The sequence below is a fragment of the Notechis scutatus genome, chromosome 2, assembly GCF_049901735.1.
Source record: "Notechis scutatus isolate UNSWTSFEM ecotype Mainland chromosome 2, rNotScu1.2, whole genome shotgun sequence".
Lineage (NCBI taxonomy): Eukaryota > Metazoa > Chordata > Lepidosauria > Squamata > Elapidae > Notechis > Notechis scutatus.
The window spans coordinates 235,639,473-235,665,705 of NC_142010.1; the positions used below are offsets into that span (position 1 = coordinate 235,639,473).

At 34.5% G+C, this 26,233-nt stretch overlaps 1 protein-coding gene and 1 long non-coding RNA gene across 3 annotated transcripts in view; both read right to left on the bottom strand.

The window, feature by feature from the left end:
* Positions 1–10,890: 10,890 nt before the first annotated feature.
* AP3B1 (adaptor related protein complex 3 subunit beta 1) overlaps positions 10,891–26,233 on the bottom strand; it is a 158,682-nt gene continuing 143,339 nt past the window's right edge. For both annotated transcript variants that reach the window (XM_026670594.2, XM_026670593.2), the window contains exon 27: positions 10,891–11,650. In XM_026670594.2, the coding sequence (XP_026526379.1) occupies positions 11,497–11,650 (154 nt within the window). In that variant the 3' untranslated portion in view covers positions 10,891–11,496. The remainder of the gene's footprint in view (positions 11,651–26,233) is intronic.
* LOC148132556 (uncharacterized) lies at positions 12,065–24,345 on the bottom strand. Its single transcript, XR_015748204.1, has 2 exons — positions 14,115–24,345; positions 12,065–14,083 (listed from the first exon to the last, which is right to left on the bottom strand). It is a non-coding gene; the product is annotated as an uncharacterized LOC148132556 (long non-coding RNA).

Sequence of the window (26,233 nt, forward strand, 5' to 3'; positions counted from 1 at the left end):
AATTGAAATCAATTTGCCAACTAACACATTTTTAATACTAGGAGTTTGTTTGGGGAATTGTAATGCTATAATACTGATGGTAGCCTGAAGCCTACATTGAAATACTTTGGGATTCCCCTCCCCTCTTTTTCTTTCTGTGTCTGTGTGTATTTGTGGGTGTGTGTGTTGAAATGATTCACTCTCAGGTAATTTCTTCTCATGTGATTTCATCGGTTGAAATAAAACACCAATCTTTGGCATTTGAGGCAGCTAATAAAGTAAACAAAATTTAAGAATGTGATCCACAGAACTATCTGAGACAGAAAATCTTCCATTTTGCATGGTTTAAAGAATTTTAACTCATCGATTGATTATTACGCATCTTAAAATGTTTCTGCTGAGTCCCTGCTTAATTTGAAATATCCACTAACGTTGAAAATTTCTGTAAAAACAAACAAACTATATGAGGAATTGTCAGAGACACTGGGCACATTAACTCTGGAGAAGAAAAAACTATAGGGAGACCTGATTAAATGTCTGAAGAGTTGCCGTGCAGAAAAAGCGAACAATTGCTTAGAGTTGTTACACAAGATAATACAAGAAACAGTGGCTTGAGATTACAAGGAAGTGGGTTTTTCTGGGACATCAGAAAAAAATTCCTAGAAGTAAGAGTTGTTCAACAATGAGACTGTCTTAAGAGATGGTGGGCTCTCCTTAGTAGAAATAGAGAATAGAGGGCTTTATAAGTGGATTTCTGCATGGGTTGGATTGGCTGGGAAATTCTTGGACTTGAAGATCTTAAAGTTGCCAATGTTCAGAAACACTGGACAAGATGCTGTCCAAGGTCCTTCCAATGATTACATTCTAGAATTCTGTGATGAAATAGACCATTTATTTCCCAAACAGAATTCAATGTTGATAACTGCCTCATCCATAAGAATACAAATTTGTTCCATATGCCCTTGCCCTGTGCCAGAAATAAATAACAGAGAGGCTGAGTCCTTCAGACTGAAAAAAAAATTAATGACATAATGGGCATAGAATTCTTATATAAAGCAGGAAGAGTAACAAAATTTACAACATAAAAACCCCTCCTGTCATTTTTATAGTAATACTAAAGCACTTTATTGAATTTATGAGTACATAACTATGAAGAATGTAACTTGAATTAGGACCAACTTGGAAGTATAATATCATCTATAAACCTTTTTTCTATTAGCCCCTTCTTTTATTATTTATTTTCCTTTTTTTCTTCTCCTTTAAGCCAAAGAGAAATTATTCTCTTCCTGATCCATTCTGGATTCTAGTTTATAATACTCTTATATATTCTCTCTTTCTAACTTGAAATGAGTAAAATATAACAAATTGGTATGATTTAGAATTAAATAAACTTCTTATAAAATATACCGCATAGTTCTCACAAAAGAAATGGCACAATTCTCCTTTGATCATGATTATGACATGGTGTGAGGAAGAAAAAGTGGAAGACCATTTGAAATAGTTATTAAAACCTAGAAAGAAATAAAATTTGAGCAAAACACACTCCAGCAAATAGAAATTAGACCAGGCTTATTCATATGAGAACCTAGGATTCTGTTGTTAAAAACCCAGGAGTTGTTTTATATCTGGAGCTATTATATCTGTGGCCAAATTTGTAAATGAACAATTGTAAAGGTGGGGAATGGACATAACACAGCAAAGGTAGGTGTTTTACCATGTTTTTCGACCCTATTTTATTCCCTGCATCCCCAAGGAATTTTCTGAAGGGGCAATAAAATAAAATGGGTGAAACAAAGCCATAAGCCGGTTAAGTCTGAAAGACATGTCATCTCATCTAAAAAGAAGAAACGGACCATTTCCACATGTACAGCTGACAGCAACGCCTGAGCTAGCAATACTGCAATTCCATTTGATTTATAGAATAATGGGGTGACAAATGATGACAAAAATAAACTTTTACTGCACTGAACTGCTCCTTTATTTATGAAATTTGGCCAAGTAGTGAAATCTTTTATCTGCAAGTTGTAACATGGAGTGGAAACGAGCGATTATGGTGTGGTAATAGTAATCCAGTGAAGGAGGCAGAGTCAGTTGGAAATGGATTGAAGTAAAATAACTATCGCACCGTGATAAATGTGAACAGTGCTTTGCTGACAGATGATCTAACAGGTGTTCATAACAACTATATAAGAGGATTTATTTATGACCAGCCACAGCCACAGCACTGTAAATCAGCTCCAGCAGCTGCACGGCACTGAAACGGAGTCCCCTGATGCAGGAACGTTGCAAGAACCTGAAGAACAAAATTCACTCTAGAATCCTAATCACCAAATCACCTTTTTTAGGCAATTACACTAGACTGCAGAAATCAGAAATTACTTTCAATTACTCAAAGTTTAGCTGATAACTTTTTCTAAACAAAAAAAAAAACAACCCAAACAAAACAAAATAACATACATACACATATACACCAGGACTGCAACAAATTAATGGCTACTTTTAAGAAAAGTAAGCCATAGTTGGCAAAAATCACTTTATAGGACTTAAATAGAGTTGTGAAGATCAACTCTATTTATTTATTTATATTTATTTATATTTCATATTTCTAAAGTGCCCATTTTCCTAAAAGCAGGGCTCTGAGCATGTACAATATAATATAATCAACAAATAAAAACATATAAAAATTATCATTAAAATTAAAAATTAAATTAGGCTTAAATAATTTAAATTATAAAATAATGATAAACATCAAAAAGGGAAAAAATTCTATGACAGCTCTTTAATGTTGAAATAAAACTCTTAACTCTATTATATCAAATTATCATATAATAGCACAATTTTGAGTCCAAAAAGCCAAACTTCAAACTGGAAGGTCTGGAAGATTTTATATATATATATATATATATATATATATATATATACATATATATATATATATATATATATATATATATATATATATATATATATATATATATATATATATATATATATATATATAAAGCACACACACACACACACACACACACACACACATATATATATTAGCTTTGTTGGTATTTTCCCACATCATTATAGTTGTGCTTTTAAAAGCACAACTATAATGATGTGGGAAAATACCCGAACAAAGCTGAATACCATACATGTAAGTACCCGTGAAAACTTAAGAAAACACACATAGATAGATAGATAGATAGATAGATAGATAGATAGATAGATAGATAGATAGATAGATACACACACACACAGAGCACACACACACACACACACACACACACCACACACACACACACACACACACACACTGATGGCTGCTTCTAACAGGTAATCTTGAAACTGCTAAACCTAGAAGTGCTTTTGGCAAGTCTGGGAAGAAGACTGAGAAGACCTGTGTCCAGCAGCAGCATTCCTAAACAGTTGAAGACACCTTAATTGCTTGGTCAAACTACACCAAGTGGCCTCTTCACTTCACCAGTACAGATTATGATGCCTCCAGAGGCCTGAACCACTTCAGCAAAGAGAATCTTAGGTCACTTCAGACAGGCTTATTGTAGTAACCCACATCCTGAAGCTGCAATTTCTAGCCAAACGTAATAGTTGATGGGCAATGTATAGGAAATACTGCTTAAGTTAATTGCCCACACAAAGATACAGGTAATCGTCAGTTAATGACCTCTCAAACTTGCAACAGCACTGCAGGAGGAGACTTATAATCATCCTCGGCATTCCAGTCACTGCAACATATTTACAGTCACATGATCACAATTGCCGGGGGGGGGGAGGAATTTGGTGCCCATCTTGCTATAACATCAGAGCATTCCCAGTTGAAACATCCTTTGTCAGCTTCCAACAGCCAATATCAATGGGGGAGCTGACAGGAGATCACAAATGGTGACCACATAAGATCTTCCCTTAATGGTCAACAGTGATTTGCTTAACAGAGGCAACCAGGAATGCCAGAATTGCTGTCACTAAGCAGCATGATCATGTGAAATCATACTATACACCCACATAGCTCAGCAATGGCAATTCCAACCACAACTTCCACTGTCTATAAAACTTCTAAAAGAATTTTATCTAATCTTTTTCAAGACCTTGACAGAGTTATTTTAGAATACAGATTTTTGAACAATTCATTAAGTAGTAATGGGCAGATTAAAACTGAACAAAGTAGTTTATCAGTTTAAATAATTCATTTTCAGGAAAAAAATCAGTTTGTGTGTTTTCTAGCTAACATGATGTAAGCAACAGCATTCTGGCTAGCAAACTATTCTTTAATTAAGGATTTTTGCTTGTAAAGAATATTGTAGTCATATCTGGGTAAAATCCAGTTTTGACTGAGTTTCTAATCAAATACTGCCCAAAATTTGTCTCATTCAATCAGGATTCTCCTTATTGCTAGCAACGAATGTTGGATTAATCCATCTCCCATTAAATATGGACAACAGAAGCTTGTATATTTTAAGAAGAATAAATGGTAAAGAGCATGGATTACATGGCAGAAGAGCAGCAATCTGAAAAATAATGCACATCATCCCAGATCATTATTTTTTCAAAGATTATTAAAAATAAACACACAAGGAGAAAACAATAAAGCTGCTAGAAAAATAGAGTAAATTCAAGATCTCAAATCATGTTCTAGTTGCTATTTACCAAGAAATTATGTATTATAGATGCATTTTTTAAAAAATGGATGAAAAAATACAAAAGCTAAGAGTGGTACAAACTGCAAAAAGTTAAAAGTGCCATGATGAAAAAAGGCTTACCTATATAAATTTATAGTTAGACAGGTAGAATTGAATATTTGAAATCTGTTTAATTAGAGAAAATTGATAATAGCGAAGACATTTTAAAAAGGAAGAATCCTTTTGCTGTTCTTGGACTCTGAACCCCATTAGCCTGGTTAACACAGCCAATAGATACAAATTATGGGGGATTCAGTAAGAACTAGGGCACCATTACCACTCTCTGATCTAAACCATCCCTTTCCATAAACAATGCTTGCTGATAACAATGTGTATAAACTCAGCAGCTGAAAATTATTATCATGCTCAAGTAAATCGCTCACATGTAGCATTATGTATAAATTTGGATCATGCTAGAGACTGACAGTTTTTTTTCTCTATTCCTAAGATTCAAGGCTAATTTGTTATTGAAGAATCAAATTGTTCAAAAACTGTTTCCCTATGAATATGTATACACACACACACACACACACACACTTTTAAGAAAACAGTTGATTAAGTTACAGGAAAATATGTTTCTTTGCTGATGCATATAGACGATCCATAGCATTTTTGTAGGAATAAATTTCAGATATTGTTTTTACTTCTAGTATTTTGGAATCTTCAGGACAAATAAACTTATGGACACTTGATAGGGTTTTACTGCTTTACATATTGAAATAAATTTTACTTGCTTGGATTATTAGCTAGTTTCTCCTACAAAATAAAGGCCTTCAGTTTTGCTGGTCATGGAATTCAGTCTTCTATCTGCAGCAAATCTTGCATTGTAAAACTTTATTCTAGATTTTTATGCCTTAGATCACAGACAATAATCCTTTTGTATTCAGGGCCCACACCCATTTTCATTATTATTTTTGATGGTCACGAGCTCAAGGGTTAAAAGGTGTCTGGTAGTTTTTGTGGTCGTTCAAAGAATACTAGAGCTGTAAGAACCATCTTTTATTTCTTTGGTTTTCTATTAGAAAACAGCATAAGATGACTGTATCCTTGATTTGCAATAAAAATTCAACAGGGCTTCTCTGCAGCAGTCTAAGAATCACTTTGCCCATTGCTGCCTTGGGTATACATACACCGAGATTTTACCATCAAACAGAGAAATGCTTTTGCTGTACCTCTATTTTTTTGAAAAAATGTATATGTATTGCCTACATTTTAAAGCACACATCAATGAGAAGAGCTATAAAGCTGCTTTTGAAAACCCAGAAATCTGCTTTTAAACATAAATATTTGGATTTTTGAAACTTTAATAGTGTGGTTTACTTTCCAATACATTGATAACATGTAACTTCCATATGCTCTCTCCCATTTTCCATTCTAGGCATACCTAGAAATGATTAAAATTAGGATACTGCTCAGTCATCATTCTGCTGGTTTAATTGGAGAACTGGGCATATATGATTGGGTTCAATAACTACCTACATGATATACTGTGCCTATATTCTACCACGTATTAAGTCTTGAAGGACATTCTTGTACCTAAGTTATTTGGTTACCTCATGTAAAACCAAGAGCTAAAGTCCTTGGAATAAAGGTTGTTTCACTGCTAAGTAATCATATTTTGCAATATTCCCATGTTTTCGTTATTGATATGAACGGAATAAAGGGTTGTTTACTATCTAAAATAAAATCAAACTGAGATTGTACTATTTAGGTAAAAATTATAATTAAAAAAGCCAAATTGCCACCACTTCTTTCTCTTCCTCCTTGTCTGTTAACCGTCTTAACAGATAGCAATGGACAGTGTCCACGCTATATTGCATTAGCAATACATAAGCATTATCTTCTATATACTACTAAAAGCCTCAGCATGACTTTTATCTGGGCAAAATAGTGCCTTCATAGAGCAACAATTTTTGAACAAAGGAAATTTAAAGTGGCTAATCTACTGAATGTGTGCAAAACTGGGATCCACGACTCCTGAGGAAATGAAATTTGGGGAAATTGTGGCTGCTGCCATGCTTCTGGGCTGCCTCTGCAGTGATGTGATCTTCATTTTCAACATTCCATGACAATTTCCCAGCCAGTCTTGTAATTCCTCATTCCCCCCCCCCCACCAACCCAGCAGCAAGAAATTGATTCATCATATAGCTCTTTAAGAAGCAACAACTTTAAGATGCATGAACCAAGGGCTGGCCCATAAGATTATAATACATTCATGCAATCCAAAATATCAAACCCAAATGAAGATCCAGAGCTGCATAAATTGGTATTCAAGCTCAGGAACCATGGCCAGTATTGCAGCAGAATCTCAGTGTTGGAAAAATGATACATGCAGTAAGAGGTACTCAAAGCCATTCAATTAGCAACAAGATATGGTGAAGATTCATAACGCATCCATATGAGCTGGTCTTCAGAAATGAGGGACATCAAGTAGGACTACAGAGTTGAATTATAGCTTCTCAATGTGCAGGACTGTATAATACACAATTACCGAAGGTGTTCAATTGTCATCTCAACATAAAAATATGCCCATTTGTCAAATCCATCAAAAACGTCATCAAACATACCATAAAAGAGAGTGATCAGGCAATTTTTGCACTGAACAGTGAAAACAAAATTATGCAGCACTTGACAGACAAATATATTGGACTTTCTGAAGCATCAATACTTAGATTTCAAATTATTGAAAAGGAACTTGCTGCTATTTACCTTCAAATGCACCTTCCACAACAGCATTTTTTTTTCAAGATAATGCTGCTGTGTAATGAATAATGATATGGGGTGAACGTGAACCACTTTAACAGAGTTCATGGATCTTTGCAAATATGATCCATTAGCAAAAACACAGTACTATGTGGATATTCAAAATTGTCCACTTTGACTAATAAGTGGTGGTAAAGAATGAATATTGTAAAAGAATGTAAAAGTTCTCCAGAATTTTTGAAGCCAATGTTCTGGGTTGAGTGTACAGTATACTATTTCTCCATGAAGAGAAACTTTATTGTCTTACTAACAAATACTGAAATCAACAATCTATGACAATTGTAGAACCAGTTCAAGAATGCAGTATGTGATGATTTCTTGCAACTCAAGAGGACAAATATCAATGCTCCTAATATCAAGATCAATAGGAGACATCATGAACAATCTTTTCTGTATTTTTAAGAAAAACTCAAGGATTTTGCAAAAACATTTAAAGAATATAATTTGCCAAAACCAACAAACAGTACAATTAATCAAAATGGTGGCAATAAGGAATTATTGCACAAACTGCAATACAACAGAGACAAACAGCAGAAGTTTTAGTAAACAATGAGCCCCTACTGAATAATGAACAAAAAGCAGTATCTGACTGTGTGTAAGTACTTGCAATCTTTTTTCAATAATTTTCATTGATGCACCATGAGAAATACATTTGTTATCAACTTGATCCTTGCTGGAAATGTTGCTATTGCTGTAGTATTATCTGGTATTGCAGCAACATTGATGTCTGATGGTAGATAGCTCATTAAAGATTCAAGATACTCCTCAAAGTGAATGAAAGTGCTTTATGTAACATAAACAAAAAAACCAAATACCCACCCCCACCCAATTCTGCAAATTTGGTTTGACATGGAAGGCTTAATTGTCTGGGGTGACAGTCCCTTTATTAGGAGAGTGAGCTTTGAAGCCGAAGACTAGTCTTTTCATGATGTATGAAAAATGAGGCCCTTGGGAAAATCTTAACCATTTGCTGTGGAAATTTCAATCAGCTTCTACCAATTGTGAAAAGGAAAAAAGTTGCTAATGTGCAAAATCCATGCATCAAAAATCATATTTATGGATAAGTGTCAAGTTTTAATTGAAGAGAAGCATACAATTGAGAGAGGGATGTTGGTGAGGACAAAATTCAGAAAAATCAAAACGATGAAATAGAATTAGCAATAACACTTATATACTGCTTCACAGTGCTTTACAGGCCTCTTTAAGCGGTTTTACAGAATCAGCATATTGCCCCCAACAATCTGGGTTCCTGAAAATATGGTTCTGCAGGCAAGAACTATTGAAGAATGTATAAATTTCATCTACTCAACATTTGACAATCCTGCAGAACTGTTCTCAAAGAACAGTTCTTTGAGAACAGTTCTGCAGGATTCCACACAATAAGATATATGTTAGGCCATATTAATGACGAACTTGAATCTTCCAAGACTTTGCAATGGAATGTGGATGGCTATGGAAGAACTCCGTAAGAATCTGCAGAAATCAGTATTCCAGCATGGTCAGTTGTATGCCACTTTAAGCCAAGGAAAAAGAAGTGAAAATACTTGAAAATACTTGAAATGGCAGATCAACCACAAATGTTATATAATCAAATGTGTCTTTTGTTAAACAAAAATCTTTTAATTTGTCTTGCTATGCACCTTTAATAAAATGTTCTCTTCTTAATTTTAGAACCTAAACAATAGCAATCTGCCCGTGGTCATTCTGTTTCTCTACTTAAGTAAAGAAAGATGTCTGAAAGGATGACCCAAAGGACCAAGGGTTATATAGTAATAAATAAGATTGTCTCAGCATTAGGGCAAGAATAGGAATACTATTCCTTTACTGCATTGTACATTTTTGCAAAACAGGCTTAAAAATTGTGGTGAGAATCAGAAGCATTTATGAGAGGATCTCCATCCTTAGGTAATTTTAGAATATTAGCTGGAACCAATTCATATATTATTTTATATTAAACCTCAGTGGCTCTGGTGATGTAATATTATATAAGATCAAACAGCATTTGAAGCTTTGTCATATTACAGAGGGTAATTACATCATATAATCTAATTCTACAGCAATAATTTTTAAATGGGCCTTAGCCAATAACGCTGCCAAGAATGCAGTAGATCAGTGGATTCCTTGTAGCCTTTTCTTATATGTGAAGTACATCAATTATGGGTGTATGTCTTGTTATGCATTCATAGTACAGAAATACCATGAGACTATACCACTGAATTTCTAGATGGTAGAGTACAGCAGATAGATAAAAATGCATTTTAATTGAAAATTACTGATTAATATATATTTTTTCTTCTGTGACTGATTTCTACAGAAACCTAGTCTATTTCCCTAATATTTTAAATAGTAATACAGTCAATAGAAAAGAATGTTAGCACCCTCAAGCAAGAAGCTAAAACAGCTCTTTACTGATGATCCACTCAAGAAAAACAGACCTGCGTTTAGATCGTTATCAGTTTTATGTGCATTATATCATGATAATTATTGAAGCCAATAATGTTAATACTATTATCAATGCATTGTTCTCATATATCACAATTCTATTTCTACTGCTGCCAGCACAAAATTTTCTAGGCAAGTCCCAAGACCTTTTGTAACACCCTATCAAGCTGGGGTGGAAGTGGAAAGGACCAGAGGTGGTATTCAGCAGGTTCTGACAGTTCTGGAGAACTGGTAGCGGAAATTTTGAGTAGTTTGGAGAACCAGCAAACACTACCTCTGACTGGAGATTTTATAGTATCCTTTCCCTGCCACACCCACCAAGTCATGCCCACAGAACTGGTAATAAAAAAAATTGAATCCCACCACTGGAAAGGACAGTGGAGAATGCACAAAATTTTTCCCGTTTTTCCCCCCTTCCCAGTTGTTTCCCCCCCAGCTCTCTTGAAACAGAGCATTCTGTCAAAGAACTGACTCTGGTTAGATAGGAATGCATTAAAAAAGGTGCAGGTAAAGAACCACTAAAAATCTCCGTATGCAAGAATTGGAACAAATGAAACACTGTTGGAAATCCAATACTGTTTGATTTCAGGAATAGAATTGATTAATTTTTATTCATATGCTATAATTATAGGACTGTTCTTTCACAAGGAATATTAGCAACTTTAAAAAAAACCTATTAGAGCCTATGTATTGATTGCAGAGTGTTCTTTTTTTGCTAGGGTTCTGAAGGTTTTTTAAAAGTTCAATGTAACTAGTTTGTGGTCCTCGCAAAAGCTTCTGAAGATTCAAGTACATGCACAGGAAATAGTTTTGCTGGGATACCCAATGCAGAAATGGATTGCATGGCCAGAAAACGGTGAAGGCTAATTGCACCGCAGCTCTTTTTGCATGAAGTATCTGTAGTCTAGTGCTATTTTACTAAAAAAACAAACTAGTAGTGTTTAAATATGTAGGATACACACACACACACACACATCAGTTGGGGTGTCACCAATTCTCAGAAAAAAGAGAAAACCCCATATTTATCATAATGTGACTTTATTATTATCTCAATGTTTAGGAATTATGGCAGCTACAGAAAGCAGATACAAATAAATGATTAATACAGGCGTAACCATTGGGCAATGAACACTAAAAATGTGATTCCTTTAAAATGATAGCCCTGCCCCCAAATTCCATTTCCCCAAAAGCTTATCTCATGATGAACCATTTCAGACTGATTTCCACAAACATTATTTAATTGCTCTAATTAAACTGATTTTTTTAAACTAAGTTTTCTAAGTCAGCTTTTTTCGCAGAAAATTAAAAAAAAAATCATAATAAAACCAGCAGAGTGAAGGGAAAAATCAGGCTAAAAGGGAAATGTGTAAGTAACATTTAAAATTTAACTGAGAGTAAAATGCGTATTTCTTTGGTTAGAAAAAAGGGGGGTGGGGGAGTGGAACAATATACTTGTTTGTGTGATAGATGTACACTATAGCATTCTAAAACAGGAGACAAGAATGTCAAGAGTGTATTCTTCCCCCACCGCCAGATGGAAAGGCTATTATTATAAACGAAAGGCAGCCGTAGTGGATGCCAGGCACTGTTGTGGTGTGCCAGATTCTGAAGTCCAGATGTAAGCGGGTTACCCCTGGGACAGGACAGGCTTCAGCTCCCGCAGAAGAATGGAGCCAATCACCGTCTTCTCCGTGTTGATGAAGAGCTGTGCTGTGGATCCTTCTTCCAGCTCCACTGTGACAAGCACAAGTGACCCACTGTGCACAGTTTTAGCCGCAAACCTAACAGATTAAAAACAAAATTGGTGAGTGGTTCCCTAGAAAACTAACATAAAATGCAGCGCTTGTTTCAGTGATTAAAGGGATGAAACTTCACAAGACACCCATAGAATACAAAGCTGTTCCAAAGCCAAACCATTAACACTGCACCACGCTATATGAAAATAATACAATTTTATATAATGATATCTATATAATTTGCATAGAAGAATACTACAAATGCTTAAAACATAATAGTTAAGTTTGAATTTTGCCTGAAACAGCTTCGCAGAGCACATAACTGATCTGAAGGTTAACTGCATTCACTAAGGAGTCAAAATCTTGCTAATATAACATATATGGTAATCAACATATACTCTTAAGCACCCTCAAAGATTCAAACTTTCCAAATTAACAAATCTTTTTCAGTTTTACATATTGGAACATTAAATAGATTTCTAATGACTTTAAGCCAATAAAAGGAACCATGAGCTATAATCCTCTATTACTAAATTCCAAAACATGAAAAACCTACTCATTACATGGAATTAAAAGCAAAACTAGTCTTTTAAGCACTGCAACTGATTGAAAAGCCATTTTAGGCACAATGAACTTCTGTCAATCCCGTTAATTCATTCTACATGCAGAGCCAGACCCAAGAGACAGGATGGGAAGACATAGCAAGAGGCTACTTTTCAACCTTCCACAAAGCAAACTGCCCCCCCTTCTCTGCGTGGAAAAAAAAAAAAAACCAGGGAGAACCCAAGGCACAACAAAGTTGCTGCACATGGGCTTTTGAAAACACTAACAAGTGTGGAGCAGGTCTGCGACCCACAGTGACCCCACTTTGCGGGGCCAATTCCCTCTCCCCTTTCTGAATGACACGTGTCTGAATCAGAGCCATCTGCCTCAATTTGCGCAACATCTTCAGCCACAATAGGACCCAGTTAGCCCTGACAACAGCTCACAATACATAAAAATAAAACTGCTGTGCTGACAGCACGCCATCAGCTATTCAAGAGCAAACCAACTGGTCAGTGTCTCATGTCTGACAATTAGCATGGGCCTTGCGCAGCGCCTCCTGGGCTCCTTAGGGATCTGTTTAATTACCATCAACATAAAAGTGGGAGTTTATCAGCAGATACTCAAAAAGCTTCACTCTAGACTTAATTAAAATATTAGCCTCTTCAGCAGGAAGCAGATTCTCTTTAAATGAAAAGTAATTTCTTTTTTTTAAATATTAAGTATATCAGTATCAAAATCTTGTAACACATTATACTAATTTAGGAAAATATAAGCCTTTCCTAACTGCACTCTTCATAGGTCAATGTATTTATTTTATTTAGATTAAATATACTATTTTCACTCTTCACGGCTAAGAAGAAGAAAAAAAACACATTCCCATCAAAGCAATGCCAATAGTGCCGCTTAGTCTTTTTCTTTCAGCAAAATGTTAAAATCTATGTTTCTCCCATCAATTTGGAAAGGGTGATAATTAAGTAAACAATACTCTTATTAATCTATTTCTTTATCATTTGTGTCTTGGGACTATAGAAGTCGATTATGCTTGATTTCACATAATAAAAGCACCAGAGCTAGGGCTTTCATGGTTTTTCATAGCCTCAAGGTTCATTTTAGTCTTGTTCTAGTCTAAACTGCAAGCGATATAAAGTCAATGTTATTATAAAAGCAAACATAGCCCAAAGGCACAATGGGGTCAATTCTGGTTGGGTGCTTTTCATGTCACTTAAGTAATTAGTTAAGAAAAAAAACTCTTTGAAATCTCTTGGAAAAAGATTTTGTTGTAACAGTAAGAAATCTGTACCGCCCACCTTCAAACAAGTATTAACTTCCCATGTGGCAGGGATTAATGCTGCTATTATATCTAAGACAAGCTAATATTGGAAGCACTTATGCAAGTCAGATGATGAGTAGTGTCTCACACAGCATTTTACTGTTAAAGACAAATCTATTTAAAAGGATAAGCAAGTGTGGTCACAAATATTATGGGTTGTGGGAGGTAAACATTACTTTAGTAAAATTAACACCCAGACAACATTCAAGGACACTTGTGTCAGTAAAGAAAACATACACAAACATGTTGAACAATGACTTAATGGAGAATACACTGGCTCTAAAATGATGGAGGTAATCTACTTAGGAAACCTGGCAAAGAAATATACAGTCCCATACATCCAAGGCATCTATACATAGACATTTCTCATCTGTAACCTCACCAGGTTGCTCTGCAGCTTTTGTAACTTCTATATACATATGTTCACATTTTTCTTATAAGGGAGGAATATGCAACTTATATACATTCAAGATAAAACACCTGAAATTATTAAACTATATAATTTTTAAAAACCCACTCCTTTGTCTATTTTATCTATATGTATGTACAACCCTGGCATATAAAGTGCATGGGGGATGATTTTGATTTTAAGACTACAGGTCCTTCATTTATGACTATAATTGGCATTGGAACTTCAACTGCTAAGCAGTGCAGTCATTAAGTGAGTTTTGCCTATATTTACAATGTTTTTTCTTGTTAAGTGAATCACCATGGTAATTAAATGAACCACAGAGTCAATAACCAAATCTGGCTTTTCCCATTGCCTTTCTCTCTTTTGCTATGCAAACACACACACACACACACACACACACACACACCCTTTATTATTTTTATAAATAACCCAAGGCGTTGTTGTTTGAAAGCCCTCTAGGAAGGGTGATCATATGACCCCAGGATGTTAGAGTCATTGTAAATACATCGCAGTTGCCATGAGACTGAATTTTGATCACGTGATTGCTGCAACAGTCATAAATGTGGGGATCAGTCATAACGCACTCTTTTCAGCAGCACTGTAACTTTGACCAATCGTTAAATGAATGGTCATAAATCATAAGTTTTGAAATTAAATGCTGATCATTTTAATGTACATCCACTTTGAAAAAGAGATCTACACTTAAAAGGAAAGCCTCCATAAAGAAAAAAAGCCCTTCAGATTACATACGGTTACCCTTGTCCTTAAAAGGAAGCAGTAAAGCAAAGTCTAATTATGAAAAATATTCCTGATTTGAATTCTAAAGTAAGGGTGTCAAACTTGTGTCGTCATGTCATCACATGATGTATCGCAACTTTCCCCCCTTTGCATCTGGCCCGCAGGTCTGACATCCTGTTTTAATGTAATAATCTGCTGATTTTTTAAACTAATGCTGCTCCCAATCTCTTCTTCACTCTTAAAATAAAGATAAAAATTTATAAGTTGATTTAGAAATCACCATTTTCAGAATCAGAAGGCCACTACATTGTTTCTTTTGTTTAAAAAAAGACTTTAATTGTTTATTCACTTATATAATCACTGGCTACAAAAGATTTGCAACACTTTCCAACTGCATGCTTTCTTTCATGTAGTTCTGATCCAAGTTCAATTTCTTCCTCTTTTCAAATTAACCAGGAATGTTATAATAGCCCATTCATGCTACAACTTTTTTTTCCTACTCTCTGCATGTAGCTTTCATTTATTGCCTGCTGAAGCAGACAGAATCCTATTAGTAAGAAAGACCATCACCAGAGGCCCAAGCCCTAGCTGTATAAAAATAATTAGCCCAAAGTTGACAAATGAATAATGAAATTGTACAATGAATTAGTCTTCCAATCCAAAATACCAGGATAGTCTTTGAGCAGACGTGAAAAGAATCTACAATCTTGTAACTATTGTAAACCATAAACTTAGCATAAACCAGTCCAAACTAATAAAAACAATTGTTCTTGTTCTTTTATCAGTAACATAAAGAGAGCTGTAAGTCATAAACAAAAGTCACTTTAGGAAGTAACTACACGGTGAAACAGAGTTTCTAAAACAAGTAGATTCTACAATTTCATATACTGTACATACCCAGCAATTTTATTTTTTTTCTCTGGCTGTGCTTCAAACAAAATAAAGCCACAAAAGGCAGGCAGGCAAGCACTCAGTCTCTCCTCAGCCCCCTCTCTGCCACTTTGTTATATTGGCAGATTCACAGCTCTGTCTAGAAAAGTATGATTGCAATTGTATTGTTTAGTTTCATTTTATTCTTCTTATTATGCAGTTACCACAATTCAACTCTCAAACCAAACCATAAGTATTATAGCTTGAGAAACAGAATGGCACGTGCAGTTATTTAATATTGAAAAACACTACAAAAAGCATCAATTTGTTTTGTATCAACATTTAATAGTTATTTAGTATGTCTCTTAGGTTATTACAACGTTTTGTACTCTGAAAAAGAATTAGTTTCCTGCAAAATTCAGTATTTCTGTGTTAAAAAAGGAAATTATAAGTAGTACCATTGTGCAGTTCCCATTATTGAGAAGCAGCTATAATAATCAAATTGTAAAACTGAGCTCTCAGCCAGAAAGGTTAATTTTACACAAATAATCCATAGTGGTTTAAACATAAACCGGCTTGCAAGTATGCTCTGCTTAGAGAATCAGTTGACAACAACATAGAGAAAAAAGTGATCCATGTATTTTGCACTTCTTAATTTCAGATATAAAAGCAGTGCTGCTCTCTAGTGGACAGTGATCAGGATAGTTGCCATACCTATCTTGATTCATTAAAAAAAAAAAATAAATCCAAATAGCACAGAGGCAGATTTAAAACTAACGCACTGCTATTTAAAATGGAATTTTGGTTCCACATGACTCATAAATACTAACGTTCTGTAGAGATCATCTTTGCACACAAATAAGAATATGTTAAATAGAGTTAATTCAATATTAAATTCAACTTTAAAACATATCCCTATTAATAAGGACGTGTACATATGCACTCCATCATTAATCAGTCAGAAGACTATAGGATTTGATGGACTATCTACAGAAATATTGCAAGTAACAGAAGAACCAAACAGTGACAGTGAATTGGGAATAATACAGCAGACAATAGATTAGAAATGACTACACACAGATACCAAAGAAGCATACAAGGGAGACTTAACAGGATGCAATTTTATGCTGACAAAATAATCATCCAGTGCAGAATAGAGCTTTACATGAAAAGGGAGATGCCAAATATTCAAGCTTGTCTTAAATTGAAGAACAATTGTATTTATTTTATTATTTGCAAAAAAATATAAGTGCCTTTTCTATGGATTATGAAAAAAAGAATAATAGATGTCATTTACTTGCATCTGTTTCAACTTATTGGAATTGGGAGGCAGGAATGGAAGGGTACTAATACTTTTAACCGCATCTATATGCCACTAACCGAAACTCAGTAGGGTAGAAATGAAGGCCTTGGAAAACATATTGAGATATTGTAACAGGTCCATACCAAAAAATCAAAATTCTGACCATCTGTGGAAGCAAAAATTGCCCTTTGAAACATGATAGAATGAATGTTGATACTTTTGTATTTTGGTGATGGAGAAAAATTCTGAAATATTGCAGCTAGCTTAGCTCAAATTCTCATGTTTTGGACTCATAAAAAGAACAGATGGTAAACCTAGAAGGAAAGAGAAGACAATGACCAGTAGCAAGGCAGGTGGACTCAATTAAAATGGTGTTGGATGCACCATTGCAAACCTGACAACAGGTCAAATGTTGGAGAAGATATATCTATGTCAGGGGTGTCAAACTCAAGGGGCTGGATCCGGCCTGCAGGATGCTTAAATCCAGCCCGTGGGGCTGGCTGGAAATATCAAAGGACTGGCCCGCGGTGCCTCTGGCAGCTAAAATGGGCCATGTGTGAGGGCCCTGCACCTCATTTTCACCCTCTATGCCCCCCTGCAGCACTCTACCAGCCTAAAAATCGGCCGAATACGGGCTGAAAACAAGCCAAAAAACAGTCCAAAAGTGGTCTGAAAATGGGCCATGTAGCCTGTTTTCAGCCTGCAGATTGCTGCAGGAGGCCATGGGGGGCAAAAATGAGGTGCAGGGGGCCACACACGGACCCCCCATGCACCATTTTGGCCAGCAGGGTGCTGCAGGAGGAATCTGTCCCTGCCGGTGGCCCACAGAGGGGAACTAAAATGCTGATCCGGCCCTTGAAGAAATCCAGTTTGACACCCCTGATCTATGTGTTTGCTAAGAGTTGACAATGACTTGACAGCACATAATAAATAAATCAATTAAATTCAATACCTAAGCATAAAACCACTCACATTTCTGTGAGCCCACCTCTGAAACACAGAAAAACTATTCCATCATGTCAGCATAATCATTAACTTCTCCATTGACAGGATTGGGGATAAGTTCATTCACATGGATACATATCTATATATTTCAGTGCCTCTATTTTTAATTTGGAAAGATATTGAGAGTATCTTTTAAGTACTAATGACAACCACATCCTGGAACTTTATAAATTATTAGAGGAATGGAAGGCTGTGAGTTTTAAACTGGATGATTATTAATTACCTGAGGAAAAGTGTTTGAAAATCAATATTAACATTGAAAGTCAAATGCAAGTAAAGTAAGAAAAATTGATATATTAAGTTTAAAGCTAAGTCATAATGAAAAATTGTTTTGTTAATACATTTTAGCTTGCAAAATCTTTAACAATTCAAAAACTAAAATTTAAAATTTAGATCAAGCCCAGGTATGTGAATTTAATGGCTAAAATTGGCCATTAATACACTATAGGCTGGAAGATTTGGTTTTCAAAGCATTATTTAAATGTTAGAATAGTCAACTAGTGATTATTAAAACAAACAAATCTCTGGATTGTAAAATGTAATCTCTTTCATGCCCATCGGGGGCATCCACAAATGGATGTTGGTCAGTAGCAGCTGCACAGTTAGAATTCTGAGACGCTTCATAACTTCATAAGCATCACAAACATATCCCAGAACAAGAGTTTGCAATTATTCCCTATGCTGTGTACAATTATTCCTATTATTCACAAAGCTGTGACTCTTCAGAAACACTGAATTGGACCATTATCACTTCTAGACTTTATCCATGCTCAATGATATAAGGCAGAAAAATTTCTAGTGCTTAAGTTTTGTATAGAAAATTGTATGTTTCACACTGTTCATTACTAACAATAAGGATGCAATTCCAAACATAGTATTAGCCAACCTTGCCAGTTGGAGAGTTTAATCATTTTCCCCCAAGTGGTTATCTCTAGCGAGTATGTAAGAAAAAATATGTATAGTACTTATATTTACTATAAAAACACAAAAATTATGAATGTTTATCAGGAAGAATATATTATACAAATGTTTAAAAACTAAAATAATATAATATTCTAAGTATCTATTTTAAGAGGGTTGTTTTGTTCATTTGTGGGTGGAAAAGAAAGTATTCTTACATTAAATATTTTGTGCAGATAAGCCTAATTTGCGTAAGAAGGATTTCCAGAAATTTTTCCAGTTTAATTTTTTTCAGAAAACGATAGAAATAGCTATTTGCATTAACAGCTGATTATGAATGTAACTGCATTGCTAATAAACAAAGTTTCATATTATAACAATGCTTTGTCATCAAGAAGTAATAGCACTCTTAACTACACAATTGATGATTTAGTAAGATGTAATTTCTTTCAGGTAGAAAAAACATTAATTGGTGATTTTGGTTATATCGTTTCTCCAAAAGCAAAGTTATTTCATATCTGCTTCCAATGAAGCTTTTGGGTAAGAGTTCATACAACACAAATACCAAATGGCTATAATTAGAATTATGAACTGGCCCAACATACTCATGAATTTAGATATATCGGTAAATCTATTTGATGCAATGAATATGCAACTTTCATGCTGTTAAATGACAAACTTGAAGCACTACTTATGACTATTTTTTACTTCTCAATCATCCATATGGGATGCAATTTAAAATGATAGCATGTGAAAGTCTTAAATATACATTGAAAATCAATTGGGATTTTAATAAAAAATTCTTTTCATTGAAAGAAAAATATTCCAAAATGACAAGATTATCTTTATTGGTGACAAATTCCAATTACCTTTTTAAAATTCTAATAATTTCCAGTATAGTTATTATATATTCCACAATAAGGTAATATTACCAACCTCATTATTGATAATATAAGGCAAAACATCTCTCTGGCTGTATACTGAATTAGAAAAAAGATATAAATGATTTTATGATTTTGGTAAGTTACATGAATCAATAGACAAATTTCTAGATTTATTTTTTAAGAATATAACAATTGTATTGATTTTATTCATTCATTCATTCTTGATACCTCACAACACCCAACCTACTTGTACTCTCTAAAATATAAAACAAGCTTCTACAAGCTTCTACAATGAGTGGCAACTGAACTACAGAGACAACAATTTATTAAAATATCAAAATTGAGCATAATTAATGTGAAAACTCTAAATGTTGTTACCTGAGACAATCATATTTAGTAAACATCCAAAAGCCCCATGCTGCATGCAGCAAAAAAAAACCAAAAAAAAGTTCAAACCATCTAATGGAAAGAAATAATAACTTTTTGGTGGTAGTTGAAGATGCTATAAGCATTTATTAGTATATTGAATGCTTTTTTTTCTAGATGGAGATTTATTTTTCTTTATTATTATATTTTTCTAACTTTTCAACATATAAGCAGCCCAGAGCTGTCTGAGTTGGAAAACTTCTAAATTTAATAAACAAACTGAAATGTTGCTGGATGGTTCCATTTCAGATGCACACAGGAATTAGATGATCTGTTTGCATGCCTCTGCAAGCAGGTGTTTGGTAGACCCTTAAGCCTGTATTGTTCAAGCTTTTCATGTCCCTGCTGCCATGGGCTTGTAGAATCCGGACATTTGTTATAAATACCATAGCAGGATGTCTCAAAGTGTGGAGTCACAAAACCTGTGTCAGATACAACAGGGTGGAGGGAAGGGATAGTCCATTTTTTATAAAGTTATTTATTCAGGCTTTGTAGACTAAGTCTGGTGTTTGAAAACAGAAAATGATTTCAAAGGAACAAGGACAATTGGAACTGCCTGATTTGAAACCATATTTTGCAGCTTGCTGCTTAGTTGGGATGAAAAAGAAGATTTTGCTGAGAAATAAAATAATTTTAGAATTAGAAGCACACAATTTGAAGTTTGGATGGCATGGTTTTCTATAGTACAATATGATTAAGGTTAATGAAGACTTTACAAATCATCTTTCTTTCCTTTCCTTTCCTTTTTCGTTTTTTTAACTTTATTATTCTTTATTACTTTTATTTTCTAGTTTTTATTTTATTAAGATGTCTTCAATAAAAATGATGTTAAGCAAAAGAAAAAACAGTGTTTTTGTAGGATGTAAGAAAAAAAGTTTTTAAAAATACAATCCAGCAATACTACTGAAAGTAAACTGTCAAGAATATATAAAGAAAGCTACATCTTTGAATAGATGGTTCATTTCTTTTCTTGCCAAACCCCAATTAAACCCTTAGTGGGATAGGCAGAAATAAGCAAATTCATTTATCATTTTATATGGTAAAATTTGAGAATTCCTGTATTAGAAGATAGAACTATTCCAATATGTAAGTAACTGGGGATACTATAGCAAGGTTAGTTACTTTCACTTCCACAAACCTTTTGACAAAGTTCCACCAAAAAGATATCTGAATAAACATAAAAAGTCCTAGGTTAACCAAAGTCCTCTTAAAGAGCACAGAAAACCAGAAAACACTGTAAAACACTGTAAAAGTTCATTTTTCACAATGGAATACTGTACAGTAAACAAGTCAGATATCCCATGGATGTGATTATTAACTTGTTTATATTCTGGAGATATGGATGAGAACTGTCAGCTTTGCAGCTGACAACAAATCAAGATGATAAGGCAAAATACAGCTGTATGCATTAGAAGTGGAAACAGAGTCATGACACAGTTCACAGAGAAGTCTAACCCAGTGAAGATTATCCATGGAATCACATTTCAAATATTAAAAGCTACATCCTGACAAATCTTTACTACACAATAAAACTATTTTATTTTCATGGTGATAGCTGAAAAATCATATATTGTCCCAGATAATAAAGACTGAGTTTTAACTATAATAGGTAGCAAGATACAATTGTGGCAAAATTATAGAATATAAAATAAACAAGAATATATTTTTCCTTGTGCCACTGCTCAGCTGAATACCTAATTTCCATAGAACTGTCATGTCTTAGTATATTTATTCATGTAATTTCATACTTCTCATCTGTTCTACTACCTTCTCTTATTGATATCATTATTATGATTATCACTAATCTGTTGTTTTGCATGTACACTAAGAGTTTATGCACCGGAGATAAATTCCTTGTATGTCTAATCACACTTGGCCAATAAAGTATTCTATTCTATATATACCACTGTGTAGTAATATACACTCCAACATTCTTTGATTTAATCCAAAATATAAAGTAAAATGTTGCCATAAAGACTACTAAATGTTGATACGATCCAGATTCCAGATCATATGTTTAATATAGTATTTGTTTTCACCAAGTAAATACAAAGAATATTTAAATATATTTTTAAAAATAAAATATATACAGTTATACAGTTGTTTTCATAGTAAGCACAATATCTGTAAAATGTTGCATAAGTTTCAATATAGTAAGAGATTTCTTCAGCCTGTCCAAAAACTGTAAAAAAATTTTTTTGCATAAATGTATAGAGAACTTCCAAAAGGAATTACATTGAAAGATGTTACATTACAAAAACATCTGCTTAGCCCTGAAATACAACAGGGAATGAGAAAGAAACTCAAGGCTGGCCCAACTTGATTCTCTTGAGAGGAAGAAAAAAAAGGGAAACTCAGCCAGACTTTTAAGATTCTGTTATTAAAAATGAAGCTTTCATTAAAAATGGAGGCTTCAAAAGGATTGAGGAAATAGCAGCTGCTTGCCGAATAACACCGCCATGAGGCTTTCTCTATAAGAAACTTGAGCTCCCGCATTGGCTGGGCACGTCTCTCAGAAGTTGTAAAAAAACAGAAGGGTAAGTTAGGTGTGGCTGGGTCCTGGACCAGTTGAGGAGGCGGCCAAGTCCTGGCAGGTGGGAAGTAAGCCTAAAGCTTGTAAGCTGCACTGATAGGCTTGTCAGCTGGCCTGAGACTCCCCTGACTGGCTGAGTGAAAAGCAAACTGAAGGCCTGCAGGGGGACGGGGATTGGGGGAGGGAGCAGGCCCAAGGCTTTGGATGGGTGGGAAACAAAGTATGGATGCCTCAGGGGTGGGGGAAGGCCTTGGAAGATCTGGGGCAGGCAAGCATTATGGCTTCCCAAGAATATAGGCAGGCTCCATTATAGTTAACTCAAGGACTACCTGTGTCTTAAAAGGCTGATACTGTGTGAGCACCATACAGTATCTCTTCTCATTCTCAACTGGCCTTAGAAATGTGTCAATTGAAGTGGAATTCTGTAAATGTCTTCTATTTGATTATCTGCATATAAGCCATAAAAGGGTATTAAAGTGTTAACATGAGTTTAGTACATGGGGAAAATTATCTGCATCCAGTGTGCATGGCAAACTAGACATGCAGCTTGTTCGTTCACAACTGGTTCTTCCTGAAATCCACAATAGTAGAAAGGAACCAAATGTTAGTTACTTACTGTGTTGTCTGAACCAGACAGCTGGTCTGTTGTGTTCTTTAGAACTCTAAATAATAAATCAAAGTTTGTTCATGGTGTATGAACTGTTTTTTGCAAAGCATATAATGAATCATAATATGATTTCTCAGTTCAGAAGTCTCACAGGTGAAACTATTTCTGTTTATTTGGGGGGAGAACAGAGAAGCAGAAGCCAGATACCCAGACACATCACTCATTCACAATCAGTCATTCACCAAAATGGAGCTATTGTTTGAGCCAGCCTTCTTTCAGCTTTTTAAGATAATATATATAGACAATAATGAAACTTTTCAGGATATAGTGAAAACATCATCATCATTTTGTATGCTACCCAACTCATAACAACACTAAGAATGGAAGTAGATGAAATTCATAGTTCTAATTTTCATAGAATTTCATAGAATTTTTAAAACATGTAATATTACATGTTTCCTCCCATCAAAATACATATAGACATAAATCTGTTAAAAGTATCTTCCTCAGTAAGGTAGTCCTTGACTTACAACCCATTTGTTTAATGACAAATGGCATGAAGTTACAATGGCATGAAAAAAGTGATTGATGATCATTTTTCACACTTATGATTGTGAAAGACAGTTGTTAAGTAGGTTTTGCCTCATCTTATGTCCTTTTTTTGCCACAGTTCTTAAGTGAATCATTGCAGTTGTTAAATTAGTAGCACAGTTATTAAGTGAATCTGGCTTCACATTAACTTTGCTTGTCAGAAGGTCACTCGTGGTCACATGATCAAAATATGGATGCTTGGCAACTGGCATGTATTTATGCTGGTTGCTCTATCCCCGGGTTATGTAATCAACTTATGTGACCTTCTGACAAGCAAAGTCAATGGGGAAGCCAGACTGACTTAATAACTGTGCTACTAATTTAACAACTGCAATTATTCACTTAACAACTGTGGCAAAAAAAGGACATAAGATGAGGCAAAACTTATTCACAACTGTCTCATTTAGTAATGGAGATTTTGGGCTCAATTGTGATTGTAAGTCAAGGACTCTGTGTATTCATAATTGTATTTCACTGTAACTTTGTGGTGAAAATCAAAAGAACTATTATAGTGGTTCCTTGACCACTGAATGCATTGATAGGATGATACAGCAAATGAGAGCCAAGCCTTGGACACTATGCTATGCTGTGATATTAGTATAGTGTGTCCCATAAATAGGGCGGTTTTTTTTTTTTTTTGAAAAAAAAGGTGGGGGGTCTGTTTGGGGGGGTTTTCCCCCCCCCCCCCCTTTGGGCGGCGGGGCCCCGGAGGTGGTTCCCCCAACCACAAGGGAAAAAAAAAAAAAAATTAAAGCAAACCCCCCCCCCCCCCCCCCCCCCCCCCCCATACTTCCAATCCCCCCCCCTCTCCCCCTTTCGATGTTTAAAGGCCTTAATTTGGGGAGGGGCTTTCATTCGCTAAAACTGTTCCTATGGGGTGGTAGTGTAGTGTAATATAATAATACAATACAATATATTTGCATATTTGATTAAGATAAAAGCAATCATTTTGATGTGGAAGGGCTTCAGGAAAACCAAAGTTTGAAAACATTAGTAAAATGCTCAGCTCATATACACAAATGGACCATCTGCAGTATTTTTTTCTTCCATAGTGCTCCCTTTTTCATCACAAAAACATAGACAAGAAAAGAAGAATCCTATTTTAGAAGCTTTATTTTGCACTCAACTGCACGATTTGCCAAAAAGATCAATTAAAACCAAGTATAGTTTTTAAAGTGATTATTAAATATTTTGAAATAGAAATTTTTAGTTTTAATTCATTCAAATATTATTGAAAAGTGAACAAATATTTCTGTCTAGTCTCTCTAAAATCTGAACTATTTTTTATATTGGGAAAGCAGCAAGCATAGTATTTTTGTTCAAGACATTCTGAAATTTGATATGTGCCATAAGTTTGGAAGTTCAGGAAAAGTATGCACAATGAATTTTGCACCTTTTCAAATACAATAAAACAAAATACAAATTTTAGTGTAACAATTACATGTAAATAATGTTCAAATAATTCTATTAAAATAGTACTAGAAAAAACATATAATTTCAGTTTACTGATAAAGACTGGAAGTTTCTACAGACTTAATCTCTTAGAATTTGGCCAAGTAAGTACTACTGTCAGCATGCAAGTGTTTTCTTTTAATATAAGGACTGTTATTATGGTTTGTCAGTCAGCCAGATGTTTTGACTAGATTTGGCATTTTTACCCAGGTATCAAAGTCCTTCCCATGGACCTAGGATAGATAAGATATTGTTGTTTGATGGTGTTAATGGATCGTTGCAGGATGTAATTATGATTATTATTATTAAACATTTACCTTAAAAACATGAACATTAAGATAAGGTTCACATTCATTTTTAATATAATTGCAGTGTTTCCCTTTTAAAGGCTGTATCAAATGCTGTTTTTAGTCTAGAAATGAATTTCATACTGTGTAATGCTAATGTCTGGATGTTACATAGCAGAATACAACTCATTATTTAAAAAAAAAGAATCCATTCTCAGAGATCTTCCAACAATGTTCAATCAATTGTAATGAATATTTCTACTTATTAAGGCAAGAATCTGTTTAACAAGCTTTCTTTCCCAACTTATTTTGTAGTTGGCTTTTCTTTGTCCTTTTTTTTGACACCTTCCTGAGAATATTTTTTATCACAGATGCTAAGTTGCTCAGTACTCTTCCCTTGTTTCAGCTTCTTTTTCAAGGTCTCACTTATTAGAGTTTGTTTCCTCTTTGTTTCTTCTACATTTTCTTTCCTAAGATTCCCTTGTTTCTTCTTGACTTCCCTGCCGCTAGCAAATATTTTGTTCCATCCAAACTTATATTCATCCATCCTTGATTTAAGCTCAGCTTTATCATTACTCCCAGAGTTACATAATTTTATATTTTTATATTCAATAGAAAAATATTGATTTAGAAACCTATAGATTTCTAAAGTTTAGAAAATGATAACCTTTCTTCTATTAACACATATAAAGAAAATAGCCGATACACTGGTTTTCTCTATAGTTTTATTTAATCCTGTAGTGA